This window comes from Oncorhynchus tshawytscha, linkage group LG22 (assembly GCF_018296145.1).
Source record: "Oncorhynchus tshawytscha isolate Ot180627B linkage group LG22, Otsh_v2.0, whole genome shotgun sequence".
Classification (NCBI taxonomy): domain Eukaryota; kingdom Metazoa; phylum Chordata; class Actinopteri; order Salmoniformes; family Salmonidae; genus Oncorhynchus; species Oncorhynchus tshawytscha.
The window spans coordinates 25,140,878-25,168,640 of NC_056450.1; the positions used below are offsets into that span (position 1 = coordinate 25,140,878).

The window sequence follows — 27,763 nt, forward strand, 5'->3', positions numbered from 1 at the left end:
TACACTTATAACTGGCTATACTTATTTCACCCCTAGCTGTACTTTTAGTTTATGGTTGACACAGCGTATTTGCCATTAGCCAATCATGTTTCTCATGGATTTCAAAGCATGTGAATGCATTCAACTTGTATTTACAACTTCACAACTGGTTATTATCACCTTCCCACTTGGTTATGAACGCAGCATAAATTTCGATTTGGATGACCATTCAAAAAAAAATTACAAATCGTTGCTCGTTTTTTCCGCGGTCCCAGTTGTCTTGAACGCACTGAGGTCGTAGACCGGAGATTTCGTAGTTCCAAGTTGTCGTGAACACAACAACACAGTGGAGGAGAAGACAAAATGGAAGGCTGTGTAGACGTTTTCCTACGACAGAACACAACTGGATAACCAGTAAGGTAGCTAGCTATTGTTTAAAAAAAATATCGTAAGATTTATTAATACAATTATATTTTACAACAACAGTTAGTTAGCCGCAAGCTAGCCAAATTAAATTACATTAAAACATTGTCACGCGGTAAGGCTCCTTGACCCTGTGAATAGCATAGGCCAGTTAACTAGCTAACGCCAGGTAGGCTTGCTAGCTTGTATGTTATTTTAATTAAATTTTGTATCAATAATGTTTGGTAGTTATACTGCTAGATATAATACCACTACACACGCCGCTTGGCTAGCAAGCTAGGTTGCTAACGTTAGTGCAAAAATTCCACGAACTGAAGTTAACTAACGTTAGCTTGTTAGCTAGCTTGCTAGGTGGGGGGAGGGTGTCTAGTTTTTAAAACGGCATACTTTTGTTTTAGTCACTAGATAAAGCGTTAGCTAGCTACATGCCTACAATGGTTTCATTCAGTGGCAGTAATGTAATATTTCAGTGGTAGACCTCATTAATCTTCATTTTTGCGGTGTCAGTGTTACAACTCAACTTCTAAAATTAACTGTATGTATAATTTACAAGCCTCTGTAGTAAACAGCAAGTCCTGCTTGAAATTCACATTTTCTACGGGATGAATGAGGGAGGAATACTTGATCAGAAATGGTCTTTGTTTGATGTTATGGACATGGGGGGATGCACGGTTTTTGAACACCCAAGTGATGTCTCTTTCTAGTCATGACATAATGCTCATAGTCTTGTCTACGAGCTAGATACATCTTTTTTTTAATGCTTGTCTGATTCTGAATTCAAACTTGGCTTGTGTATAACTCTGGTACAGGGCGTTAGTGCGGCCCAGCCAGTGAACCAGAATGATTAATTATATTTCTATGGGCTCAGGTAGGCCCAGTGTTAGCAAGAGTCATGTAGTGAGCTACTGTCAGTTATTTACATCAGGTGATGTGATTTCACAGGCAGTTATTTAAAGATGGCAGCTATTTAAAAAAATAAATAATTATGGACCCCTTTAGATATTCAGTACCAGTCAAAAGTTTGGACACAGCTACTCAAGGGTTTTCCTTAATGGTTTACTGTTTCCTACATTGGTGAATAATAGTGAACACATCAAAACTATGAAATGACACAAAAATGCAATGATGTAGTAATGAAAAAAGTAGCCACCCTTTGCCTTGATGCCAGCTTTGCGCAGTCTTGGCATTCTCTCAACCAGCTTCACCTGGAATGTGTTTCCAACAGTCTTGAATGAGTTCCCATATATGCTGAGCACTTGTTGACTGCTTTTCTTTCACTCTGGTCCAACTCATCCCAAACCATCTCAATTGGTTTGAGGTCGGGTGGTTGAGGAGGCCAGGTCAGCTCCATCACTCTCCTTGGTCAAATAGCCATTAAACAGCCTGGAGGTGTGTTGGGTCATTGTCCTGTTGAAAAACAAATGACAGTCCCACTAAGTGCAAACCAGATGGGATGGTGTATCGCTGCAGAATGCTGTGGTAGCCATGCTGGTTAAGTGTGCCATGAATTCTAAATAAATCACTGAGTGTCACCAGCAAAGCACCATCACACACCCCCTCCATGCTTCACAGTGGAAACGACACAAGCAGAGATCCTCCGTTCACCTATTCTGCATCCACCTATTCTGGAACCAAAAATCTCAAATTTGAACTCATAAGACCAAAGGACAGATTTCCACTTGGGGTGCACAATATATCGGTGAACATATCAGAATCAGACGATATTAGCTAAAAATGTCAACATCATCGGTATTGGCCGATGTGCAAAATCGATGTCAAGCTGACGTGCATACCTATATAATGAAGGTACATGACGTAATGACGCCAAGTAAAATTTTGCACTATAGGTGCAACACAGCATTCCTAAACTAGCCCACAATGTCTGCTGTGTGGATCGAGTAGTCAACAAGTCAAGCAGTCATTTGAGTAACAAGAGTAACAACATTTCAGCGAGACAACTCAAAGGCGAAATCCATTAAAGCCAAGATAATGGAATTCATTGCCCTTGAAAATCAACCGTTTTCTGTTGTGGGTGATGTTGGCTTTCACAGACTGGTCGAGCACCGGTTAACACTACCAAGTGCGCTATTTTTCAGATGTTGCCCTACCGGAGTTACACAGTAATAGCGTCACTGCTATTAGCTTCATGACATACATACTATGGAACTCTGTATGTGTCTTTGCGTGTCAAAAAATATACAGTAGCACTGTTAAAAGCTGTACAACAAGGCATCATTTGTTCGACCGCAACTTCTGAGGTAGCTTGCTACCTAGCTAGCACCAATACAACCAGCCTGAAAACAATGACCAGTAGAAACTGCAGTCATTTTCATTATTCTTAGCAATGATTAAGGAATCCTTGTAAGTATTAGCTAGGTTGCCACTTGTTTGCCTATTGAAATTGAACTTCAGTTCATAAAAATAAATAGCTAGCTGTTTACAGCTTACAGACGGTAGGCAATTAAGGTCACAGTTATGAAAACTTAGGACACTAAAGAGGCCTTTCTACTGACTCTGAAAAACACCAAAAGAAAGATGCCCAAGGTCCCTGTTCAACTGCGTGAACGTGCCTGAGGCATGAGAACTGCAGATGTGGCCAGGGCAATAAATTGCAATGTCCGTACTGTGAGACGCCTTAGATAGGGAAACAGGACAGACAGCTGATCGCCCTCGCAGTGGCAGACCACGTGTAACAACACCTGCAGAGGATCGGTACATCCGAATATCACACTTGCGGGACAGGTACAGGATGGCACCAACAACTGCCCGAGTTACACCAGGAACACACAATCCCTCTATTAGTGCTTAGACTGTCCGCAATAGGCCTAGAGAGGCTGGACTGAGGGCTTGTAGGCCTGTGGTAAGGCAGGTCCTCACCAGACATCACCAGCAACAATGTCGCCTATGGGCACAAACCCACCGTCGCTGGACCAGACAGGACTGGCAAAAAGTGCTCTTCATTGATGGGTAGCAGTTTTCTCTCACCCGGGGTGATGGTCGGATTCGTGTTTATCGTCGAAAGAATGAGCGTTACACCGAGGCCTGTACTCTGGAGCGGGATCGTTTTGGAGGTGGAGGGTCCGTCATGGTCTGGGGTGGTGTGTCACAGCATCATCGGACTGAGCTTGTAGTCATTGCAGGTAATCTCAACGCTGTGCGTTACAGGGAAGACCACCACCTCCCTCATGTGGTACCCTTCCTGCAGGCTCATCCTGACATGACCCTCCAGCATGACAATGCCATCAGCCATACTGCTCGTTCTGTGCGTCATTTCCTGCAAGACAGGAATGCCAGTGTTCTGCCATGGCCAGCGAAGAGTCCGGATCTCAATCCCATTGAGCACGTCTTTGACCTGTTGGATCGGAGGGTGAGGGCTAGGGCCATTCACCCATGAAATGTCCGGGAGCTTGCAGGTACCTTGGCGAAGAGTGGGGTAACATCTCACAGCAAGAACTGGTAAATCTGGTGCAGTCCATGAGGAGGAGATGCACTATAGTACTTAATGCAGCTGGTGGCCACACCAGATATTGGCTTTGTTCAGGGACACATTATTCCATTTTTGTTAGTCACATGTCTGTGGAACTTGTTCAGTTTATGTCTCAGATGTTTAATCTTATTTTCATACAAATATTTACACTTTATTTTTGCTGAAAATAAACACAGTTGACAGTGAGAGGACAATTTTTGGGGGGCTGAGATTAGTAATCTAGCGAACTCTAGCTACTGAAACAGATTGTTGTTTTGCTATGTTTTTGGGGAAGAACATTGATTGTGTCCATGAGCTAGCAATTTTTTCCATGACCAGCACTGTAGTTTCGCGAGACAACTTTACCAGCATCATAGAACACGTATCGATGAATCATTGTGATTCATTGATTCTTGACACGTCAAGTAAGGTTTTTTGACATGTCAAATAGTATATATTTTGACACGCAAAGAGCCAAACGGCGGTCCATAGAAATACTGGTTGAGAATTAAACAACTGAACAAATGAACAGCAAACCAGCATAGCAAGTAAGTGAATGATGGCCGATTAATTATGGCCGATTTCAAGTTTTCTTAACAATCAGTAATCGGCCATTTTGGATGACGGTAATGGCCGATTACAAAACAATCCACAAGGAGATTGCATGGCAGGCTGACCACCTGTTACACGTGTGCAGCATCAGAAGGACCTTGTGGCTGCAAGGAGCCAAGGTAAGTTGCTAGCTAGCATTAAACTTAACTTATTGAAAACAATCAATCTTCACAGAATCACGAGTTAACTACACATGGTTGATGTATTACTAGGTTAACTAGCTTGTCCTGCGTTGCATATAATCAAAGCAGTGCCTGTTAATTTACCATCGAATCACAGCCTACTTCAACTTCGCCAAACTGGTGATGATTTAACAAAAGCACATTCGCGAAAAAAGCACAATTGTTGCACAAATGTACCTAACCATGAACACCAATGCCCTTCTTAAAATCAATACACAGAAGTGTATATTTTTAAGCCTGCATATTTAGTTAAAATAAATCCATGTTAGCAGGCAGTATTATCTAGGAAATTTGTCACTTCTCTTGCGTTCAGTGCATGCAGAGTCAGGGTATATGCAGCAGTTTGGGCCGCCTGGCTCTTTGCAAACTGTGAAGACCATTTCTTCCTAACAAAGACCGTAATTAATTTGCCAGAATTTAACATAATTATGACATAACATTGAAGGTTGTGTAATGTAAAAGCAATATCTAGACTTAGGGTTGCTACCCGTTCGATAAAATACGAAACAGTTCCGTATTTTACTGAAAGAATAAACATTATTTTTTAAATTATAGTTTCCGGATTTGACCATATTAATGACCAAAGGCTCGAATTTCTGTGTTTATTTATTATATTATAATTAAGTCTATGATTTGATATTTGATAAAGCACTGAGCGGTGGTAGGGAGCAGCAGGCTCGTAAGCATTCAAACTGCACTTTACCGCTTGCCAGCAGCTCTTAGCAATGCTTGAAGCACAGCACTGTTTATGACTTCAAGCCTATCAACTCCTGAGATTAGGCTGGCAATACTAAAGTGCCTAAAACAACATCCAATAGTCAAAGGTATATGAAATAGAAATGGTTTAGAGAGAAATAGTCGACACATCCTATATTAACTACAGCCTAAAACTTCTTACTGGGAATATTGAAGATTCATGTTAAATTGAACCACCAGCTTTAATATATTCTCGTGTTCTGAGCAAGAAACTTAAACGTTAGCTTTTTACATGGCACATATTGCACTTTTACTTTCTTCTCAACACTGTTTTTGCATTATTTAAACCAAATTGAACATGTTTCATTATTTATTTGAGAGAATTGATTTTAGTTATGTATTATGTTAAGTTAAAATAAGTATTCATTCAGTATTGTTGTAATTGTTATTATTACAAATATATTTTTAAAAAAGAAAAGAGGAGCACTTTTTTTGTCCTTCAATTATCGGAATCGGTGTTTAAAAATCATAATCGGTCGACCTCTAACTAGAATGCTTAACGGTTTTAAAATCGGTTATCGGTATCGGTTTTTTTTTTGTGAAGGGAAATATCAGGTATCGGACAAAATTGTCATATCGGTGCATCACTAATTTCCACCGGTCTAATGTACATTGCTTGTGTTTCTTGGCCCAAGCAAGTCTCTTTATTATTGGTGTCCTTTTAATAGTGGTTTCTTTGCAGCAATGGACCATGAAGTCCTGATTCACGCAGTCTCCTATGAACAGTTGATGTTGAAATGTGTCTGTTACTCGAACTCTGTGAAGCATTTATTTGGGCTGCAATTTCTGAGGCTGGTAACTAATGACCTTGTCCTCTGCAGCAGAGGTAACTCTGGGTCATCCTTTCCTGTGGCGGTCTTCATGAGAGACAGTTTCATCATAGCTTGCTTATTTGAGCTGTTCTTGCCATAATATGGACTTGGTCTTTGACCAAATAGGGCTGTCTTCTGTGTACCACCCCTACCTTGTAAAAACACAACTGATTGTCTCAAATGCATTAAGATGTAAAGAAATTCCACAAAGACATTTTCAACAAGGCACACCTGTTAATTGAAATGCATTCCAAGTGACTACCTCATGAAGCTGGTTGAGAGAATGCCAAGAGTGTTCAAAGCTGGAATCAAGGCAAAGGGTGGCTACTTTGAAGAGTCTAAAATCAAAAATATATTTTTGATTTGTTTAACACATTTTTGGTTACTACATGATTCCATATGTGTTATTTCATAGTTTTGATGTCTTCACTATTATTCTACAATGTACAAAATAGTAAAAAATAAAGAGAACATGAGTAGGTGTGTCAACTTTTGACTGGGACTGTGTATATTTTTTATTATTTGATAAAATATTGAGTTTAGACTCCCGGGTGGCGCAGTGGTTAAGGGCTCTGTACTGCAGCGCCAGCTGTGCCACCAGAGACTCTGAGTTCGCACCCAGGCTCTGTCGTAACCGGCCGCGACCGGGAGGTCCGTGGGGCGACGCACAATTGGCCTAGCGTCGTCCGGGTTAGGGAGAGTTTGGCCGGTAGGGATATACCTGTCTCATCGCGCACAAGTGACTCCTGTGGCGGGCCGGGCGCAGTGTGCGCTAACCAAGGTTGCCAGGTGCACGGTGTTTCCTCCGACACATTGGTGCGGCTGTCTTCCGGGTTGGATGCGTGCTGTGTTAAGAAGCAGTGCGGCTTGGTTGGGTTGTGTATCGGAGGACGCATGACTTTCAACCGTCGTCTCTCCCGAGCCCGTACGGGAGTTGTAGCGGTGAGACAAGATAGTAGCTACTAAAACAATTGGATACCACGAAATTGGGGAGGAAAAAAAGGGCTAAAATTCAACAACAAAAATAAATAATAATAATATTGAGTTTGGCCTTTACTAATATATCCCATAGAAAAGCCTTGAATAACACATTCAGAAATGGCAAAACAGGCAGTCCTAAAAATAAATCGTAAGGCATTTGTGGTTTCCTTGCAGCAATTTGACCATGAAGGCCTGATTCACGCAGTCTCCTATGAACAGTTTATGTTGAGATGTGTCTGTTACTTTGCCACGGGTGGCTACTTCGGGGCTCCCGAGTGGAGAAGTGGTCTAAGGCACTGCATCTCAGTCCAAGAGGCGTCACTACAGTCCCTTGTTCGAATCCAGGCTGTATCACATCCGGCCATGATTGGGAGTCCCATATGGCGGCACACAATTGGCCAAGTGTTGTCCAGGTTTTGCCAGGACAGGCCATCATTATAAATAAGAATTTGTTAACTGGCTTCCCTAGTTAAATAAAAGTACAACACATTTTTTACATTTACATTTTTTTTTCTTTCTTACAGTTGAAGTCAGAGGTTTACATACACCTTAGCCAAATACATTTACATTTTGACACCTAAGTAGTAGGTTACAACATCGTTTACAGAAATTCCAGGACTCACTGTGTTTTTAAGTGCTAAATATTGGTAAAATTTCACATTTTGCAATATTCAAAACCAAACATGACACTTGAGAGAATTGCTCTACAGTATGTAGGGTTACTGGAACCTGATTTTCATTTCTCAAAAACAGGGTTGTATCGTCAGCTAACTGGGAAATCTTCACCACCTTATCACATACAATTGAAGTCGGAAGTTTACATACACCTTAGCCAAATACATTTAAACTCAGTTTTTCACAATTCCTGACATTTAATCCTTGTAAATATTCCCTGTCTTAGGTCAGTTAGGATCACCACTTTATTTTAAGAATGTGAAATGTCAAAATAATAGTAGAGTGATTTATTTCAGCTTTTATTTATTTCATCACATTCCCAGTGGGTCAGAAGTTTTCATACACTCAATTAGTATTTGGTAGCATTGCCTTTAAATTGTTTAACTTGGGTCAAATGTTGCAGGTAGCCTTCCACAGGCTTCCTACAATAAGTTGGGTGAATTTTGGCCCATTCTTCTGAGTCAGGTTTGTAGGCTTCCTTGCTCGCACACGCTTTTTCAGTTCTGCCCCCACAAATGTTCTATAGGATTGAGGTCAGGGCTTTGTGATGGCCACTCCAATACCTTGACTTTGTTGTCCTTAAGCCATTTTGCCACAACTTTGGAAGTATGCTTGGGGTAATTGTTCATTTGGAAGACCCATTTGCGACCAAGCTTTAACTTCCTGACTTATGTCTTGAGATGTTGCTTCAATATATCCACATAATTTTCCTGCCTCATGAAGCCATCTATTTTGTGAAGTGCACCAGTCGCTCCTGGATCAAAGCACCCCCACAACATGATGCTGCCACCCCTGTGCTTCACGGTTGGGATGGTGTTCTTCGGCTTGCAAGCATCCCCCCTTTTCCTTCAAACATATGGCCAAACAGTTTTATTTTTGTTTCATCAGACCAGAAGACATTTCTCCAAAAAGTATGATCTTTGTCCCCATGTGTAGTTGCAAACTGTATTCTGGTGCTTTTGGCTTCTTCCTTGCTGAGTGGCCTTTCAGGTTATGTTGATATAGGACTCGTTTTACTGTGGGCATAGATACTTTTGTACCTGTTTCCTCCATCTTCACAAGGTCCTTTGCTGCTGTTCTGGGATTGATTTGCACTTTTCGCACCAAAGTTCGTTCATCTCTAGGAGACAGAACGCGTCTCCTTCCTGAGCGTTATGACGGCTGCGTGGTCCCATGGTGTTTATACTTGCATACTATTGTTTGTACAGATGAACGTGGTACCTTCAGGCGTTTGGAAATTGCTTATAAGCAGACTTGTGGAGGTCTACAATTCTTTTTTCTGAAGTCTTGGCTGATTTCTTTTGATTTTCCCATGATGTCGAGCAAAGAGGCACTGAGTTTGAAGGTAGGCCTTGAAATACATCTACAGGTACACCTCCAATTGACACAAATTATTTCAATTCGCCTATTAGAAGCTTCAAAAGCCATGACATAATTTTATGGATTTTTCCAAGCTGTTTAAAGGCACAGTCAACTTAGTGTATGTACATTTCTGACCCACTGAAATTGTGATAACAGTTAATTATTTGTGAACTAATCTGTAAGCAATTGTTGGAAAAATTCCTTGTCATGCACAAAGTAGATGTCCTAACCGACTTGCCAAAACTATAGTTTGTTAACAAAAAATATGTGGAGTGGTTGAAAATCGAGTTTTAATGACTCCAACCTAAGTGTATGTAAACTTCCGACTTCAACTGTATATCTAGGAGATATAAGAAAGCTAAGGAAAATATGTACTTTTTGTGGGTGGGGCACTCTAACTAACTACCTTTTCATAATTCCATTAATTGTTTTAAAACTGGTACTGGTTACAGTCAGACGAGTCCTGTGACACTTTTAGGTGTAAAGCAAAACAATGAACATCGTGCTCGTTGGAATCTCCGTTTTCCACAGTGGGATTCCATTAGTTTGTATCCTATACAGTACGGACGCTACAAACAGATGTTGGCACATCAATTACTAACTTCAGATGAGTCCCGTGATGTTTATAGAGCAAAACGGAGAACACCATCGTGAGAATCTATTTTCCATATTAATTTGTTGGCCAAACCGTTCTGACGCTACAGATGTTTTTTTGAGAATACCTATTTTCAGGATGTCTCATGGTCTGACAAACACCACTGTAGCTTGCCCACCTTCCACCGCAGATGCGGAAGGCCGACATCGGTGGATGTGTTGGATTGAGACGCAGCCCATGCAAGACTGATATGTCTAGCTTAAACTGACAGATTTTGATTGGGATGTTTTGTTACCTATGCTGACGCACCCATGTGTCAATGGACTTAACGATTAATGCAAAGTGATGGACTGCTCTTCAAGTCTCTCGAAGTGTAAATGTGCTTCATTTCAATCAACAGCATTTCTGGTAGATTGGATAACGTTTGTATTTTTCTATCTTAATTTGACAGGTCTACCATGGAGGGCTTTATGGATATCAATGAGATCCATGACATCACTGGCACTGATACAGGTATTACCTTAACTATTTTCCTTCCCCTTTTAGTCTTAATGTAATGGACTGTGCATTAGCTGTCCAAATGATGTGATTGGATGGAGATGATGATACATTTTCTGTCATTGTTTTTCTATCCTTGCTGTTCTCCTTGGTGTAGAGGAGCACAGAATAGATGCAGAGCAGGTGGAGGGGGCCGAGAGGAGTGCTAGGCCGACCATCAGCGAGTTCAAAAAGACCTGGGGCTTCAGGCGGACCACGGTTGCCAGAAGAGAGTTTGTGGGATTGGATGAGCTTGAAGATCCAGAATCTCCACCCCTACCCACACGTCGAGGCAGAGGCCGCCCAGCCAAGACCTATTCAAGACGTGGGCGAGGGGGGAGAAGAAGCATCCCAGCCGACCTGGAGTACTCTGGAACGGCCTCCCCAATTCCAATGGACACAGAGCCTTCCTCAGATCCCCAAGAGCCCTGCCCAGGTGGCAGCCTAGATCCCACCTCTTGGCAGGACTTTGGATCTGCATTTGGCACTGCTTTTTCTCTACTTGGGGAGAAGGAGGAGGACTACATGCCCATGACTGCTCCTGCCCAAACTATGGCTGCCCCTGCCCCTAGCTATGGGGCTAGTAGGGTCGTGGAAGTTGCCTCCAGTATTGAGGAGGACAGTGATGAGCTGACCCTGAAGCAGCTCCAGGAGCGGCTGAGCACTAGGGGAAGAGGGGAGTCCAGGGGGAGGGGGGTCAGAGGGAGGGGGAGGGGAAGAGGGAGAGGGAGAGGTAGAGGACGTGGTAGAGGTAGGGGGCGTGGGAGGGGTAGGGGTGTAGAGCCAGAGTCGAGCACTGCGGATGAAGAGGAGGTTATTTTTGTAAATGAGTTGGAACCGCAGCAGGTGCATCAGCCTCAGGAGGAAAGGGAGAGGAGTCCTGAGAAGGTTGTGGTAGAGTCTCAAAGCCCTTCTCCTTCTCAACAGTCGAGCTCAGACTCTATGCCTCCTCTTGAGTCTGATCCAGAAACAACAGAAGAAAAGGCTAGCCAAAATGATAATGTAACAGAGGCAAAGGACGAGGTGGAAGAGGAGAGGATCGAGGAAGAAAAGTCTGAGTATTCTAGCATATCGGACAGTGAGGGCTACAACCCCCATGCCCTTTACTGCATCTGTCGACAGAGGCACAACAAAAGGTATGTGTGTAGCATTGTCCTGGACGGTATTCATCTGTGAAAACAAACAAACAAGCCGTATGTTTTTGGTTTAGCAACTCTACGTCTCGGCTCTTTCCATCTGCCACTGTCTATTTCTAAATTGTCTGTGGTTGTTGATTTTAGTTGTTGTTCTTTAGCTGACATTTTCTTATTGCTCTTCTGATTCCTTATCCAGGTTCATGATCTCCTGCGACAATTGTCTGGAGTGGTTCCATGGCGACTGCGTTGGCGTCAGCGAGATTCAAGGCCGAAAGCTTGAGAGGAGTGGACGAGACTGGATCTGCGCCACCTGCACCAACAAGTGCCAGAGCCAGCCAGACCCCCAGCAGAGCTCCCCTGACTGCCTGACACTGCCCTACTCGGGGGAGGAGGAGTTTGTACATGAGGAGCAGGCCAGCGAGGTGAGAACAACAACAAAAAAACACTGATTCCTTTGCTAGCAAGCAAGGAAATAAATTGTAGTTTGTGGTGTTATATGGCTTTCCTTGCTTTGTACGGCACAAACTTGAATACATTTTAACCATGGTGTTTATTTGCATGTTTGAGATGTGTGCTGACGTGAGTCTGGTCCTAGGAGGCTGTGGTGCAGGAGGTGACAGAGATGGTTGCTGAGGCTGAGATGGAGTTGGACGGTTCCCTACCCCAGTGCATCGGCTCAGGGTGCAGTAAGCACGCCCTGCCCGACTCCGTTTACTGCGGCACAGACTGCATCCTGCGGCACGCGGCTGCCACTATGAAGACGCTCTCCAACTCCAAAGAGACTAAAACCAAGCAACGCCCACAGAGGAGAGCAGCAGCCAAACTTGGCCCTAAGGTAACCCGTGGTTCAAAATAGGTTGTTTTGGTTAAGAGACTGCCTAAGATTTTTTTTTTTTTTTCTGCATGTTGTCCTTGTTTTGTTTTGGTGAAGAATGTATGTTGAGATTGTTACCTTTTGAAATGGATAAAGCTGACACCTGACACAATCACTCACATAGTATGAGTACATTTAACCCAAATAAGCTGATGTCAACCTCTCTGAATATTTTGACCTCAGGGTCAGAGGTCAGCTAGGATGCCCCAGAGGTTGTTGGCAGAGCGGCCCGAAGAGGAGGGTGAGGAAGAGGAGGCTGAAGAAGTTGAGGACAAGGAAGCTGACACATCTACATCTGCCTTATCCTGTGACCCTAGTCTCACTGCAGTACAGGCCACATCCATAGAATCACCTATGTTTTACAAGTCGAGTATGTATCACTCACAGCACATGCATATCCAACACATACAGAATACTTTCACTCAGTTGGCATTCATCAGACACTAGCTATAATGTTACCTATACCATCCACAATCTGTAGGTGTAGGGAGACAAGGTTATTTGCAGGGGTCATCAGCAATGGGTAAGTGTACACATTTTGGCAACTTTATAAAATGTTTTCCTTCAACTAGTTGAACAGGAAACGTTGAAAAAGAATAGAAACCAAACCAATTAACAATCCAAATGAAATGTCCTCAGTTCCCAAATGGTAGAACGTTTATTATAGTCTGGTTGAGACGCTTCTACTTCAATACCATCATCTTTCTACAGTCAATATTTTAATAGTTGCCAATGTTTTGATTTGACAAATATTGAAACCGGTACGTTAGTTCACTGACAGCCTTACATGGCAACAACATAACTACAAGGTACAGGCTGAAATTAGGTGAGTCTGTCTTAAAAAAATGTTTTCTTTGTTAGGAAATACAGTGGAAGTATGTTTTTAAAAAGAAAATAGGGTACACAAGTTGTTCAGATAAAAATCACTGTTTGATGGAAAGCTGAATTTTTTTGGGGTTTAGTTCTCAGAAGAAAAAAAACATGAAACAAAATGAATGCTCGGTCACTATGGTCCAAAAACAAGGTCTCTCCGGTCATCCAGTAGTGCCTGGTATAGGAAATAGTTTAGTTCAACAATGGATGAAAAACCGGTGACATAGCAATAGCACATTTTCTCCCTCTCAAAGATGGCAACCGAATGCAAGCTAGAGACCAGTTGAGCTTTTGGAGGAACTGGTTTGAATTCTTTGCAATGGTGTTTGAACTGTGACTCGGGGTGGAAAACTGAAGAGAATCATCCAGTCTTAGAAGATTCATAGAGCAATGTTCACCAGTTAATAGCAAAGGCCAAGGTTTGCTTTGGGTAGTGTAAACCCTTGGCTAAAGTTCAAGCTTCCACTTCTCAACAATCACTGATTTTGGCTAGACACATCTGTACCATTGGCACATTGCAATGGTCTCTGTTTTTCCTACTCTCTTCTTCTGCGCTGTTCACAATATTGCTTTCACGTAACATGTGTTTTGATATCAGTGCTCATGGAGGAGGGGACGAGCGCCACGTTGCCAACTTGAAACTTTTTTTATAATGAAGAATTTGTATCTTAAACAAGGTGCAGTGTCATACCATACTTACACACACGGGACACCAAAACACACACATCCATATTGTACATTCAGACTCGGATCAGTGCTCATGGAGGAGAGGGGACTATTGAGATGCATCCCTTGTCCTTAGTCTTACTAGATTGCGCTCATCCTTTTGAGCTCCATTGCTTTAGCTATAAACCACTTCTACAGGGCTGTGCTGTTTTAAAGGCCCAATGCAGCTGTTTTTATATCAATATCAAATCATTTCTGGTTAACAATTAAGTACCTTACGGTAATGGGTTCCCATTTAAAATGGTCAAAAATATAAATGCAACATGCAACAATTTACAGTTCATATAAGGAAATCAGTCAATTGAAATACATTAATCGGGTACGAATCTGGATTTCACATGACTGGGAATATGCATATGTTGGTCAGAGATTACTTTAAAAAAGGTAGTGGCGTGCTTCAGAACTATTTGGTATCTGGTGTGACCCCCCCATTTGCCTCCTGCAGCACGACACATCTCTTTCGCACAGAGTTAATCGGGCTGTTGATTGTGTCCTTTGGAATGTTGTCCCACTTCTCTTCAATGGCTGTGTGAAGTTGCTGGATATTGGCAGGAACTGGAACACGCTGTCATACACGTCGATCCAGAGCATCCCAAGCATTATCAATGGGTGACATGTCTGGTGAGTATGCAGGCCATGGAAGAACTGGGACATTTTCAGCTTCCAGAAATTGTTTACAGAGCCTTAAGTTATGGGGCCATGCATTATCATGCTGAAACATAAAGGTGATGACAACAATGGGCCCTCAGGATCTCGTCACGGTATCTCTGTGCATTCAAATTGCCATAGATAAAACGCAATTGTGTTCGTTGTACGTAGTTTCTGCCTGCCGCCCATACCATAACCCCACCGCCACCTTGGGGGACTCTGTTCACAACATTGACATCAGCAAACCGCTCACCCACACGACGCAATACATGTAGTCTGCGGTTGTGAGGTCGGTTGGACGTACTGCCAAATTCTCTAAAACGACATTGGAGGCAGCTTATGGTAGACAAATGAATATTAAATTATCTTGCAACAGCTATGGTGGACGTTCCTGCAGTCCGCCTGCAAATTGCACACATGAAACCTCTTTGGTGTTGTGACTGCACATTTTAGAGTGGCCTTCTACTGTCCCCAGCAGGGTACACCTGTGTAATGATGTTTCATCAGCTTCTTGATATGCCACACCTGTCAGGTGGACGCACTATCTTGACAAAGGAGAAATGCTCACTAACAGGGATGTAAACAAGTTAGTGAACAAACTTTGAGAGAAATAAGCATTTTCTGTGTATGGAAAATTTGTAGGATATTTTATTTCAGTTCATAAAAAATGGGACCAACACTTTACATATTGTACTTACATTTTAGTTTAGTGTAGTTTTTTTGCACAACTTTCTCCAGCAATAATTTTACTAGGATGGTCTGGGAGTGGTCTGAGTGAGGAAGAGGAAAATAGAAAACGAGCTGTAGAGGTTTAGAACTCTTTATTGGTCTATTAACTAATTAACTGCATGGCGATGTCACTTTGGAAAGCCGAAACTCCCACCCATCCAAATCTGCTGATTTAGAAGGTCCTGTGTAGATTGTATTTAAAAAAAAATAACTATCACGAAATAAAGTATTAGTGACGTGTCATCAGCTGTTGTACAAAATAATACCAGACACAGGAAAACTGCATTTTGACTGCACTGGGCCTTTAAAACAATGCATCAGCTATTCATCAAAGGAAAGCAGGATCATATTCACCTGAGCCCCAGACACTGCACTATCTATCCAGACATGGGATTTGTTTTCAGAAGCATCTATTCATAAACGCTACATTTGTATCTTCGGATTTATGCATGTTTTTTAAAGAAAGCTACCATTAGTTGACAATATTTGCTACAAGTTGTCATGAAGTGCTTGACAGTAACCTGACCGAGACCCCAAAGTCTAAGCAGAACCCCAGTGGCAAGAAAAATAAGCCTTGAGATGAACCAGACTGAGGGGAGGCCCATCCTCCTCTGGCTGTACCAGGTAGAAGTTACATACAAATACAATGTATGTTCAAAGAATACGAGCAAAGACAGACCGTTTTCTGTATCTGCAAGGCACACAGTTGTCCATAAAATACTTACAATACTCTAAAGTTTTTGGATATAGACTTTGACACAGCATGATGGGACAGACCAATATGTGGAGGCACCAACAGGTAGGGTGAAGCAGAAAGGGAGGGAATGTGGCAGTAGGGCAGCATCTGGACATGTTGGTGGAAAGCTGTCTATAATGGTAGGAATTGAGTACAGCAAAGGCAGTCCCAGCCAGTACCTTTTCCCATACCAGACCATTCACAACTGTTCACTGCTGTTTAATGTGGACCTGTGATTTCACTTGGATAGGTATAACAGGGTCTAGATTGATTCATACTTGAGCAAAGTTTTTCCCTCAAAGTGAGTTTGAACTTTCCAGTCTGCTAAAGAAATGTAGATTTTGGACATAGGTTATTGTCACTTGTGTCCAGAGGCAGGACTGGGTCCTCTGCCTTGCCCTCTGGTAATGCTGCCCCTTTATCCAAGCCACTTGGTATTCAAGAGTACCGATGTTCAGCAGTTAGGGTGCTTGTGTCAATCAGTCCTATTCTCCACTATTTTTTGACTTACCAGAGACCTTGCAGCAACTGACATGATTGTACAGATTTTATTTAGCTAGTGCATTTAACGAGGGGGGAAAAAATGGTCATACTCTAATATTGCAATACATATAATTTGTTCATGAGGAAACACAAACTCAAATAATTCAAAATGGGATTTTTATTTTTGGGGGGTCCCGTGCGGTCTTTTTTAAAGGGGAACTGGAGCTCTGCACCCCTTTACATATAGCCCCCAATCTTTATTTCAGACAATTGGCAAGTAGATGGGTTACAGGTTGGTAGAGGGGAGAACAGGAGGAAAGTGGTGGTTGCAGTGGAATTTGATCCCATGCTGTTCTGGGGGACTGCTGTTCCACGCCACCAGCAGTTGGAACTTAAACTATTGTCAATTGCGGTGTCATACACACACACACACTCACTCACACACATAAGCAAATGATGCACTAGTCAATCTTTGGCTCACTTTTAGGCTTATGTCTGGCCACACAAATCCTTACTGGACTGATGCTGGCTATACACTACACCTCTGACATTTCTACAGCTCTCACACACAAACCCCAACATGCACACAGACACGGGATACCAACAAACACAGACATATTTTACACTCAGACCAGAGGGAGAGAGGATTCTATGCAAATAGGGACGGGGAGATTTGGAGAGCGGAGCAGTTTTTCAGCTGGAGCATGGAGCTGCTGAGAGGATGTTCAGATGCCATGCAGGATTTCTCCAAGGATCCTGACAAACAATGAATGCCAGATTCATAGATCCATTTCAATGAAGAAGACTGAAGTACACCACTGGCCAATGCCACTGACATAATCAATACTGCAATGCCTGGCAGATCAGCAGGAGTTGTGAAATTTATCCTTCCAATAATTTGGAACATGACCTGAATTATCCTATTAGGATATGAAATCACTCACAAAAGGATACACTTGCTCCTTTGCTCTACAGTTGGGTTACAGTTTTTGTATTTTGAGTTAATTCAATAACCTGCATCAGTGAACACCTGTTTGAATCCTGCACGTGAATGGGATTCCGTGAAATGCCATAGAAGTGTGCAAGGAGTACAGAGGTTTATTTAGTTATTGCACACATGGAACAATGACTAAGGCTGTGTTATGTTCTTCAAACAGCCTAATAATTCTTCTTTTTCTCTAATTGGTATTTTGGCCAATCAGATCAGCTCTGAAAAAATATCAGAGTAGTTACACATTTTAGTATCCTGGTCAAATATACAAGCATTATTCTGTACCATAGAAGAATCTTCCACAAAACAGACATGCATTTTATGTACATCCTATTATTATTTTTGTTTTCCTGTGGTTCTGTTTTTATTTTTGACAATTAAAAGTCCTGAACACATCTGACACTAGAGGATTGCAACCTCAACGCTAATACCTTTAGAGTGTGACCATGTGTCTTACATCAGTTCTCACCATTCACATGGAAACATTTGACGTAGATGACCAGCTGAATTTGTTTTATATTGATCTGATATGTTTCAGATTCACATACAAGTATTCACAACCTCTGGTATTTTGCAGAGGTGGACTGGGTCTATCGCACTACCTGAGATGAGTGACTATCACTACTATGGTCTGAGACACCTAGGCCAAATATTGTTTTTTAGTCACAACCAAGATTTAGGCGGCAGTCAAATGACCTCTACCTCCTCAGTTTTTACAGATTTGAATGAACTATAGCAAGGCTAGGTGGAGACATCATCATTGCTTATTTTGCCCGTGTTACTCTACTTTCATGGGGGACATCCAGGTGGTGCACCTTTTCATTCCAGCCCAGCACTAACATACCTGTGCAGCATCATGGTCCCCGTGATTAAGGAAAACTGTTATTCCTTTATTTTTGCAGATCTGAAGGAACTGGATAGGTGTAAGCAATATGTGTCTTCATCTCTGTTCAACAGTTATCTTCCGTTTTAGCTTTTCGTCTTGAGCCCCCAATTGTTAAACACAAGCACCCTCTACTGGCCAGATATTATAATAGTTTTTTTAAAAAGTGCAATTATTCAGTGTGACGTTCTCCTGAGAATGTATCATATTCCCGTACCCCCGAGAAAGTGTCGTAATAAATCCCCAATATTAATAGCACAGAGTGTCTAAACCCAGAATTGCAACATCGCGAGACTTCCGGGAACACTTGCGAAACAGACAGACCAGTCCGGGGATTTAAAGTCAATGAGAAACATTCTTCCTTTGTTGTTCATTTTCTTAATCTGAAGGCACAACCTAGATTAGAGCCAATGTCTTAAGTAGTTGAACATGTTATTACTCCAACCTCGTGAAAGTGACACGTTTTCGTCAAAAACAACTTTATATTAAGGAGTGCCATTGATTTGACATCCTGCACCTGTGCAGTTCAACGCGAGACGAACGTTTGGCCCATGACGTGTTTCTATGCATGAGCTGTGCTTGCCAACGTCGACATAACATCACCTACAAGTGTGATCGGGGATTTCTATTTGGAGAAGCAGTTTTAGCCTATCTTCATACTCTACTGTCTTTGATAATATTTTAACGATACATAATTTTACATTTGTTCATGTTTGGATAGCGTTCTATTGTAGAAACGACTATATCAAATACTGTAAGCATTCTGGGTAAGATGTTATACAGTTGTTCAATTACACACATTTAATGCCCTGATCATAATTTGTTTATTTGCTCATGATGTTCTTTATATCCAAGTCACTTGATTGCTGCAAGGGTGCCGTTCCATTTACTTGCTAATGTGAATTGTTAAGACTCAAGCATAGAGCTTCACCTGATTGTAAAAGCAACAATCTAAAACAGATGCCTTACAGAAGGATGTACTACTCCAAAGTGCACACTAGACACACTTAAATCTCAATCTCACAAATGATCATATGACAGCAGTCCGATAAAGTACATAAATAGTAATCTGTAGTTTCTCCAATAGATCAACTTTTTGTATATAGTGTTGGATGTGATCTTATAGTAGGATCAGAACAGGATCTGTGTAGAATAATTTAATCAAGCAAGTTTTGTAATATTGCTAGATGCAACCACTGAATGGAGATTCAGTAGGAAAGTGTGGATTTAACCATAAGTTCTGTGTTTATGGAGTGAGCCCATTAACACCTGTGCCATAACGTTCCAGGACCTTGTTTCCCAGAGCATTCGTAGCGTCAAGATCATATCTTTTAGTAGCCAAGGTCTGTCCCAGAGCCTTCGTTAGTATTGTTGCTCTTAAAAGCCTTTGCACATCTACGGAGTGATCCTGACCACTCATAGAGCAGCCAAAGTGCATCTTTAGGCTTCTTTTCTGCCTTACCTCACAAGATAATCCTTCTAAAATAATGTAAGTGTTTTTGTGTGAATGGGCATGATCGTACAATGTAAAAAAATATATATAATTTGGGTAATGTATAGGATATAATGTAATATTTGAAATGTGTATTTAACATTTTGTCAAGTTTGGTTTTATTTGATACAAAGCTGAATCTTATTGGTACAAATTGGAAACACCTGGAAGTCTATAAATGACAAGCCATTGTCAGGTCATTGGAACAACAATAATGCAGCATGGCTGCTATTCAGCGGATTGTTTATCCAACATAACCGGCGGCTCCGTCTGCGCAGTCGGTTGGTGTATATAAATCTGCATGTTTGTTGCAGCCCCATCATTGGGAGTCTATCAGGCTCCCACAAGAGGTACTCAGACTGCTCAACCTTGTGTATAAATCAGCTGACCAACCAGCTGAGGCATAGCAGGGGAAGTAGTAGGGATGCTAGTAGAGATGCGCCCCCCGGCGAAATAATAACAGCATCGCCACCCCCAAACGTCTTCCTGAGGTGCAGCTTCTAACAGCCTTGTGCTTTTACTCAGTGTGGTGTTTCCTCCAGGGCTTTGGGGATGGACACAGAATATATATTTTTATGAAAAAACTAAATGTGTGTAGTAGAGGGTTAGTCACTGTATATATTTGTGTGCTAAAAGGAAACGATCTGATACAGATATATTGTGGTGTGCAGTGTCCTAAAGCACTGTAGGAAAGAAGATGACCGTGGTTCAAATCTTTAAATTTATGAACATTACATGACAAATGGTTAGTTTATTTTCATACATAAAACCTAGTCTTCGAAATGTATAGGCCTAGCCTACTTTTCACATGAAATGTGGGCTATTAGTAGTGTTTGCTTATGATGCCAGCGCCATCGATTTCAGCTCCAGGGAACTGGACAGCTCCCCCAACGGGATCATGTGAAAAACTGAACCCGGCCCCAATGATTACAGGCTCTTACAGGTTCACACCCCCTGCTTATTTACGGAAACACTCTTGAAACGTTGGCTTGTAAATAACGATGCATTTAGTATGATCATGTAATGCTTAAGTTACAACGCAACTGGGAAACGAGGCCCAGACCTCTTAGCAGATGTCATTGTGCGCTCACATACAGGGAGGCTCTCTCCAGGAGTGTCCTGCACACACACACCCCAATGCAAACAGGGAAACACTTCTTCAAAGGCCCAGAGTAACAAAGAACAAATGTAATTTCAATGCTTCCATCAATAGTGCTGGAAGCTGGAACAGCTAACGCAACACTTGAACCAGCAGAGGACAATTCAATTGCGCTACTGCCTGTGCCATAAAGTTCCAGACCTCATGGCAAGAGCCATAGTATACTTTCTGAAGGCAGACTTCAATAAAAGGGATGATATAGGGGGCTACGGAGCTGAAGAAAAGAGAAATGAAAGTACCGTATGTTCCTCCATGACAGGGATCTACCATGCCAGTCCTTCGAGGGCTGAAGTTCTACTAGTTTTCATGTCTCCCTGGCACTTCACGGATCAGTCTGAATCATTGATTAGCCATTGATTAGCCATTGACCACCTGATAATCCAGGTTTTTGGCTTGTTATGAAAAAGCAAATACGAAAACCAGCGTATACAGCATCCATCAATTATTAGTGTTGTGTACCTCCACTATAAGGAACAAATCTTCCATGCCCAGTGTCGGGTCTAATAGACTGGACATAACATAGTAAACGTAAATCCGGGACACTCAAATTAGTTTGATATGTTACGTTTGGTATGGTTACATACAGTGCTCGACTTGGACAGAAATAAGTGCCTGTACTAATTTTGGGTGCCGGTACTGTTTATATTTAGGAGCAGGAGCTCCACAGTACTTTTGAGCTAATATTCTACAAGCGGTACAGGAGCTCAATCAGTAGAACGTTTGAGGTGCCGGTACTTGTCTCATGTGAGCTCCTGCCCAAGTCAAGCACTGGTTACATAAGAGAGGAGGTCACTTAAGGCAAAAACTAAAGGAGAATGTCTGGAACTCTTAGAGGGATGCAAAACCATTCTGGGTTGAGATCTGGTGACAAACACACACACCCTTTAAACCCCCTATGCTCTTTTGAGACCCCTCTTTCAAAGTCACTGAGATCTCTTCTAGCCATGGTATCCAAAATAATGGGCAACTGGGCATTTTTATACATGACCCAGGGTTTCATTAGCCGGCTTTTGGTCAATATATATATTTTTGAAAGCGAATAAATAAAATTTGCACCGGCCAATTGTCCAGAACAAGAGAAAATCCCATTGCGAAATAATTAATTGATAGAAATACCAGTCGATGTAAATACATTTGACTGGTCATGGTTATCGGTCAATACGTTAATTTCCATAGTTTAGTGGAATTAAATTGGTGCATGTACGTTTTATTAGTGATTTAGGCTCTTATTTATCACAGATACAGAGTCTTTGAGTATAAAATCTGTCAGATAGCGTGAGTTGCATCTCAAACAGCAAATTCATAGGCAATGGAAGGCTGGCTTCATCAGCGCATCACACACCACTTCGCAATGAGCTGGAGGCAGTATGCATTTTCAAAATAGATACTTCATTGTTTGAAATCTGAATGTTTTACTACATATTATGATGCGTGTCTTACATTGCTTCAAAGTAGGCCTTGCCAAAATCAGACCATATCTGTGGAGGCAATTATTTTATATCAACTTTCTTTCATTGTTCACTAGCCAAAGGCCCAATTCTAGTCATATTAACCCATGGTAATTGTTGCATATTAGATCTCCCCACTTTCAAAATTTCAAATGGATATTTTAATCTCTGTCACATGAAACCACTCACATCTGCGGTGAACTTTTGACAACAGTGTTTTCTCGCTAATTGCACTATGGAAAAGACATTCACACACAGCCTGCTGCATTGCTGCGCTCTAAACATTCTGATCTGTTACATCAGACTCATTGCTTTTGAATGTTTTGTTTATTTTACATAGCCTAGGCATACTGGTTGTATGAATTTGGAATCTGTCGCCCCACAACTGTCCCAGCGTCTGTTTGGAATAGGCTATTTCTTTCTCAACAAGCTGACCAATAGAATAGGTAAACGTTTCTACTATGGGGTATAGTAGATTGCCATAGGCTAGTGATTTTGCTGTTCGTTACCTGTCTTGCTGGCTGAGGAAAAGTAAATTTTGGACAGTTATTCTAACATCTTCAAAGTGTGCATCAGAATTTGGTAAGAAGAACCACACATCGTTGTATCCTCAACTTGAATGTTTTGTTAATATGAATGACCATAATCTAAATGTGATTACTGTTATTCTGAGCACCATGAGTAGACGCCCTAATCAGGTTACGCGCCCAATGCATATCCGTTAAATTTCCTAATGGAAACCCTTACATGACCCTAAGCATGATGGGATGTTAATTGCTTAACTAACTCAGGAACCACACCTGTAGAAGCACCTGGTTTCAATATACACTATATATTTAAAAAAGTATGTGGACACCTCTTCAAATTAGTGGATTTTGCTATTTCAGCCACACCGTTGCTGGCAGGTATATAAAATCGAGCACACAGCCATGCAATCTCCATAGACAAACATTGTCAGTAGAATGGCCTTACTGAAGAGCTTAGTGACTTTCAAACTGGCACCGTCATAGGATGCCACCTTTCCAATAAGTCAGTTCGTCCTGCTAGAGCTTCCCCGGTCAACTGTAAGTGCCATTATTGTGAAGTGGAAATGTCTAGGAGCAGCAACGGTTCAGCCGTGAAGTGGTAGGCCACACACGCTTACAGAACAGGAGTGCTGAAGCGCATAGCAAGTAAAAGATTGTCTGTCCTCCGTTGCAACACTACCTGCTGAGTTCCAAACTGTCTCTGGAAGCAACATCACCCCCACAACTGTTCGTTGGGAGCTTCTTGATATGGGTTTTCATGGCTGAGCAACAAGCCTAAGATCACCATGCGCAATGCCAAGCGTCGGCTGGAGTGGTGTAAAGCTCGCCGCTGTGGAAACACGTTCTCTGGAGTGATGGATCCATCTTCACCATATGGCAGTCTGAAGGACGAATCTGGGGTTGGCGGATGCCAGGAGAACGGTACCTGCCTGAATGCATAGTGCCAACTGTAAAGTTTGGTGGAGGAGGAATAATGGTCTGAGGCAGTTCGTCATGGTTTGGGCTAGGCCCCATAGTTCCAGTGAAGGTAAATCTTAATGCTAAAGCATACAATGACATTCTAGATGATTCTGTGCTTCCAACCTTGTGGCAACCGTTTGGGTAAGGCCCTTTCCTGTTTCAGCATGACATTGCCCCCGTGCACAAAGCGAGGTTCATGCAGAAGTGGTTTGTCAAGATCGGTGTGGAAGAACATGACTGGTCTGCACAGAGCCCTGACCTCAACCCCATCAAACACCTTTGGGATGAATGCTGACTGCGAGCCAGGTCTAATCGCCCAACATCAGTGCCCGACCTCACTAATGCTCTTGTGGCTGAATGGAACCAAGTCCCTGCAGCAATATTCTAACATCTAGTGGAAAGCCTTCTTCGAAGAGTAGAGGCTGTTATAGCAGCAAAGGGGGGACAAACTCCATATTAATGGCCATAATTTTGGAATGAGATGTTTGACGAGCAGGTGTCCACATACCTTTGGTCATGTAGTGTACTCTGTATCGTGTTTCCTTTATTTTGGCTTTATCCTTTATTTTATTTACTCAAGTGTAAACTTGAGTTTGGCCTACTTCAGCTTCACAACATTACAGAGCATTAGATGTAAATGTGGACAACACATCTGACACCTTTGCATATCAACATACTGAGACATGACACACTTTTTGTTATTATGCGTTAGCATATATTTATTATGGAGTGGAGACATTTTTTGTTTAGTTCAGAGCAGTGGAGCCTGGTGTCACTGGTTCATAATGTTAAGCACTTTAAAGCGCGACTGTCTTTAAAAAGCAGCAAGTTCCTTTGAAAACGGCCTATGTGGCATCGATTCGAGTCAAACATTTATTCTAGTGTCCAAATTGACTACAAAGTGTAAATTTGATCATTTTGGTCATAAAGTCAGTCTCGTCTAAAACAGAGTTTGGAACAGCCGTGCTTCTCAATGGGTAAATGAAGGTTTGGTTTTGATGTCCGTTTGCCCACTAACATGGGGTGAACTGCTGCTGTGATTGCTCTCTATCGGATAGCACAGACAGTGAGACAGACCTGCCCAACAGCTCAGACTTTGTTAACATAAGGCAAGTCATCACGCATATTTGAACTTGAGAAATACTGCACCAAGCACCATAGCGCAATTTTACATCTAACTATCTCAGATTCATTCTGGGGATTTTGAGGAAGTGAAATAAGCATCTGCATCTGCAGTGTCTCGTGGGGGACAAACATAATTTACCAAAAGCGGAATCTGTCAGGAAACACACTTCCAAGACTGAAATCTTGTTTTTTTCCTAATGAGTAACCAAAAAACACACATGCCAATCGGCGTGTTCATTGGCTCTTTAATGATGAACAAGCTTTTTCATAAGCCAGTAGTCATTTCATATTAGCAAGGGCATCATTTGGAGGATTTTACTTTGAGTGAAACATATTAACTTATAGGTATGGGGAGGGGCATTTTAAAGGTCCTGGACTGGTTTTCCCAAAAGCATCGTAGCACTAAAATGATCTTAATTCCATTTAAACTATACTGAACAAAAGTATAAACGCAATTTGTAAATTGTTGGTCCCATTTTTCATGAGTGGAAATAAAAAAATCCCAGAAATGTTCCATACGCACAAAAAGCTTATTTCTCAATTTTGTGCAGAAATATGTTTACATCCCTGTTAGTGATAATTTCTCCTTTGCCAAGATAATCCATCCGCCTGACAGGTGTGACGAATCAGCATGATCATTACACAGGTGCACCTTGTGCTGGGGACAATTAAAGGCCACTCTAAAATTTGCAGTTGTGTCACACAAAACAATGCCACAGCGGTCTTGTTTTGAGGGAGCGTGCAATTAGCATGATGACTGCAGGAATGTCCACCAGAGCTGTTGCCAGAGAATTTAATGATCATTTCTCTAGAATAAGTTGCCTCAAATTGTTTTAGAGAATTTGGCAGTGCATCCAACTGGCCTCACAACCGCAGACCACGTGTAACCACGCCAGCCCAGGACCTCCACATCCGGCTTCTTCACCTGCGGGTTCGTGCCATCCCAGGCCCACCCATGGCTGCGCCCCTGCCCAGTCATGTGAAATCCATAGATTGGGTCCTAATTTATTTATTTCAATTGACTGATTTCCTTCTATGAACTGTAACTCAGTAAAATCTTTGAAATTGTTGCATGTTGCGTTTGTTTGTTCAGTATAAATGGACAAAAGATGACAGTGCAACGATGCTTTTGGGAAACCCAGCCCTGGTTATGTTACCGTGTGGTTGGGTGTTTAAATGCTAAAATGAACATTTAACCTTCTTATGATGGTATAAAGGTCAGCCATTTTGATCAGGGAGTTGGTCATCCATGCTTTGCCAGTGCTGTGATTAGATATTGTGTAAAATAATGAATTTGAAGAATATATGTTTGTTAGCAAGCTAGCCGGCTAGTTTTAAAGGAATGATTCCATTATGATTCCATTCAAATTAGCTGCCAATATGCCAACATTCCATTCAAACAATGCAACTCGGACAAGTTATAAATGCAACAAGTACTGATTGTATCATATATCACTCAGCTTTCCAAGAACACAAAAATTGAGACATTTATGATCTGTTTACATATATTTTAGAGGCTATTTATATGGAAAAAAATGTGTATAAAACCTGTATAAACTGTAGGCCTATTTATAATTATATTATAGTATTTTAGGGTCAATTTTATTACACATTTTCTGATATCACATGCCTTACTTTAATTTTCCTGCATAAGTAAAATCAGGATTATGCCTCTACTGCCATTCATTTTATTTAGACTGGTTTAGAATTCTCCCTGACCATTTTGGAACTTTGAGGGTTAATTAATTTAATAGGATATCTATGGGTTTCCTACTCTTTTAAAAAAAAATGTGTATTTTTAGATAATTTGAGTCATAAATCACAGTACTACCCTGCTGTCATTGCACAGAAGAACAGAGGGGCCCTGGCTCCCCCAATATAGGTCTTCTTTACAACCTTTCTAGCGTGGAATGACATTGGTTCCATCTTGGGCCTCTTTTAGTCAGGTAGTTTTGACAGTTATTTTGATGTACTTCTATTACATTGCAGTACAAGTTAGATTTTCATTTATATGTTTAATGTTTTAGCACAGGAAATGTTAGTCCCACTACCAGTCAGTTTACATGACGGTTGATCAATCACTCAACTGCTTTAGGGTAAAAAATGGATACATGAATACAAGTGTATTATTGATATATCTTTATTGTCCATTAAACAACAAAGATGATTATATTTTGCTGTCACAATACCAGCACCCAACTGCCTGAGACACACACACAGACGAGAGGCTGAACCCGTCACAGGGTCAGCTGCAGAGCATTGCCTGTGGAGAGGGTGTGATGCCAGCAACCCCCTAGTTATTTGATGTAAATGTATTTGCATTGTAGTTGTTTCAAATCGTATTTCAGTGGGCTATGAACAGTCCGTTCTTACTTTTTTTTTAGCATAGATATTTTTGTTTTTTCGTGGGAATATATCCTGCCCTCTGCCGTTGCCTTACTGTTCTCAATCAAAAAACTTCAATTTAGCTGACAAGGAAGAAGAAAATTCACAATTTTCCTACCTGGGATTTTAGTAGCTGTAAAAGCAATGGCACAACATCACAAAGGGGGACACTTTTATAGTAATGAATTGAGGAACAATTAAAGCTACA

General features: G+C 41.6%; 1 protein-coding gene across 1 annotated transcript in view; it reads left to right on the forward strand.

The window, feature by feature from the left end:
• Positions 1 to 289: 289 nt before the first annotated feature.
• The window catches only part of si:ch73-181d5.4 (death-inducer obliterator 1), a 35,984-nt gene continuing 8,510 nt past the window's right edge, over positions 290 to 27,763 (forward strand). Inside the window, exons 1-6 of the mRNA XM_042303978.1 lie at positions 290 to 398; positions 10,295 to 10,356; positions 10,499 to 11,516; positions 11,713 to 11,938; positions 12,112 to 12,351; positions 12,574 to 12,760. Of these exons, the coding sequence (XP_042159912.1) occupies positions 10,302 to 10,356; positions 10,499 to 11,516; positions 11,713 to 11,938; positions 12,112 to 12,351; positions 12,574 to 12,760 (1,726 nt within the window). The 5' untranslated portion in view covers positions 290 to 398; positions 10,295 to 10,301. The remainder of the gene's footprint in view (positions 399 to 10,294; positions 10,357 to 10,498; positions 11,517 to 11,712; positions 11,939 to 12,111; positions 12,352 to 12,573; positions 12,761 to 27,763) is intronic.